General features: G+C 36.8%; 1 protein-coding gene across 1 annotated transcript; it reads right to left on the bottom strand.

The window, feature by feature from the left end:
- Positions 1–328: 328 nt before the first annotated feature.
- LOC110031876 (L10-interacting MYB domain-containing protein-like) lies at positions 329–1,210 on the bottom strand. The gene is made up of 2 exons (XM_020735300.1): positions 932–1,210; positions 329–799 (listed from the first exon to the last, which is right to left on the bottom strand). The coding sequence occupies exons 1-2, from the start codon at positions 1,208–1,210 to the stop codon at positions 329–331; spliced, it is 750 nt and encodes a 249-aa protein (XP_020590959.1).
- Positions 1,211–2,367: the final 1,157 nt, after the last annotated feature.

Here is a 2,367-nt window from a genome sequence, read left to right as displayed (position 1 = left end):
CGGCGTCGGACTACTTCTGGGTCCATGACGATATGAACTATACATTATACTTTGAAATACAGTTAAGCTCATAGATGGAATAAAACAACCACACATATGAACTATAATTGGAAAACAAATAACTTAAACATTCATTGGAATGAAGTAAATCAGTTTCATAAAAATGACGAACAACCACAAATGAAAAAGCCTACATTCAGGAGTAATCATAGATGGAATGAAGTGCATCAGTCTAGTATCAAATCATAAACAATCACAATGTCAACTAATGAGGAGGTCAACTTCACAAGTCACGATGGTTATAATAATAGCGTATGTATTCCAGTCGTCACTCTTTGCTCAGTGCTGTGAAGAAGTCTCGATGGAGGGAATCACAAAAGAGGTCTACAACAAAGTAGAAAAGATCACGTTCCCCTGTAAATTCTGATTCTTCTTCAAGAAGTTCAATGACCTCATGAACCAAGGTTTTTTGAACTATGTGAGGGGCATCATTAGATGAGTCCACTAGGTATGAGAGCTGCTCCCTCATAGATGCAGGTCCACTCTTTCTCTTGTTTTCGTTCCGGGGGCACTTCGCACGGTTGATGGATTGAATTTCAGGTGGCTCAACACTGCGGAATTCTGCAGAATCATTTGACAATTCCACGGCCACATTCTCGAGGGTTGTTTCAAAAACTGTTTCGGTAGGGGCAGCTGAAAATTTCCCTGTAGCTACCACCCCACCAAACATCATTTGTAACTTGTCCTCCAATTCTGGTTCAATCCCAGCCAATCTGAACTTCTTTGCCGCAGGAACAATCTGTAAAAGAGAAAAAAAGGTTATTAGAAATAAAAAATAGAACTTATTAAAATTAAAAAAAATTACTCAATAATATCTTACCGCAAGCCTTTCTTGTCACCACTCATCTGACGCCTCAATTGTTCTATTCACCGGATCCCATCCTAATACAGTGGAGCCACACTTCAAATCACTCCACAGTTTCCAATCTTTCTTAAGCTGATCCCATTTAGTCTTCAATTGGAGTCTATCATATTCCCTACCTGTCATCTCCTTGAATTTGCTAACGATGTTATCCCAAACTTCCTTATTGAAAAATGTTGTTGGCCTATTTCCCTTATCAATTTCACATATGCATATGTCACATAATATTAATTTGGTGTCCTTCTCCCAAAGTGCAGGAGTGGCAACCTTTTTGTTTTTATTAGTCATGCTAATAATGCCACCAAAAAATAACATTCAACATGAATTAATATAACGAATTAATTTAAACATTAAATTGCTAAACAAATGAAAGAATAGATATAAACACGTTGCAAGCAATAAATCAAACAAGAAATGTAAAGATAAGAGAGCACAGAAATTTACATGGTTCAGTCAACTGACCTACGTCCACGGGAAACAAATGCAATATTTTATTGAAATACTAGCTGAAATTTTTGAAGCATATCAACAAGGACTCCTTTGTTGTACATATGCACAACTTACATCAGATATACAATATATAAAATGTCACCTCTCATTAGCATACTTCCTTGAATTGGCCTGAAAGCTATTATTCCTACCTTATCGCTAGGCTGATGGCCAGCTATTCTAATCCTCCTGGATCAATGGCATCACACAAAAGTTGCAATTAACTTGCACGACACTCGTAGAATATCCAACCAGAAAGGTAACACTTTCTTAAAAAATAGATCATGTTACATTCCTTAATACCTAATTTAAAATAAAAAAATCAGTCCCCCAGAATTGAAAAATAAAACATAGTTAGTTGAAAGCCCTAAACACTGAAAGCTGGTAGTAAAAGTGCCAGTGCAATGTTCTCAGCTCCATCTACAGTAACAATCAAAAACTGAAAAAAAACAGAAATCCAGATCATAAGAATAATTCTAGAGGTGTTAGTGCCTTTCATAACTTCCACAAATGTGTCTCAGAGCAAAACATCAGTGAGGAATCAACCACTAACTAATGTACAATGTACAAATCCATCGAGAAGGGAAAGAAAAGGCATGAAAAAAAACCACTACATCAGTGAATCAACCACTAACTTATTCCATTCTTGTTTAGATGGAATAAACAAGAATGACTCAAACAAAAAGGTAAAGAAAATGCAAAACCCTAGTGAAGCAACTGGTAAAAAACCAAATAGGTTCCATGCGCTAATGTACAGATCCACCACATCTTTAGAAGGAATAAACAAAAAATCACAGAAATAGGAAGGAGATGAGAAGAGAAAACATCACATTTAAAAAAACCCATAAGCTCCCTCATATCTGGGATTAGAAGAAGAAAATTGCTCGTTATACCTCAGATCTGTCGTTTGAGGGGCTACGAAGCAAGACGACGAAGGAGAGCCGCGAGGGAAGCAG

The sequence above is a fragment of the Phalaenopsis equestris genome, unplaced genomic scaffold (genome assembly GCF_001263595.1).
Source record: "Phalaenopsis equestris unplaced genomic scaffold, ASM126359v1 Scaffold000856, whole genome shotgun sequence".
Classification (NCBI taxonomy): Eukaryota; Viridiplantae; Streptophyta; class Magnoliopsida; order Asparagales; family Orchidaceae; genus Phalaenopsis; species Phalaenopsis equestris.
This window is presented reverse-complemented; position numbering and strand designations above follow the sequence as displayed.

Bases quoted from the DNA above. Each gene is read 5' to 3' on its own strand.
- LOC110031876 (XM_020735300.1), bottom strand. From the start codon at position 1,210: ATGACTAATAAAAACAAAAAGGTTGCCACTCCTGCACTTTGGGAGAAG. The intron at 800-931 runs GTGAATAGAACA...TCTCTTTTACAG, and splicing joins CTGTATTAGGATGGGATCCG to ATTGTTCCTGCGGCAAAGAA.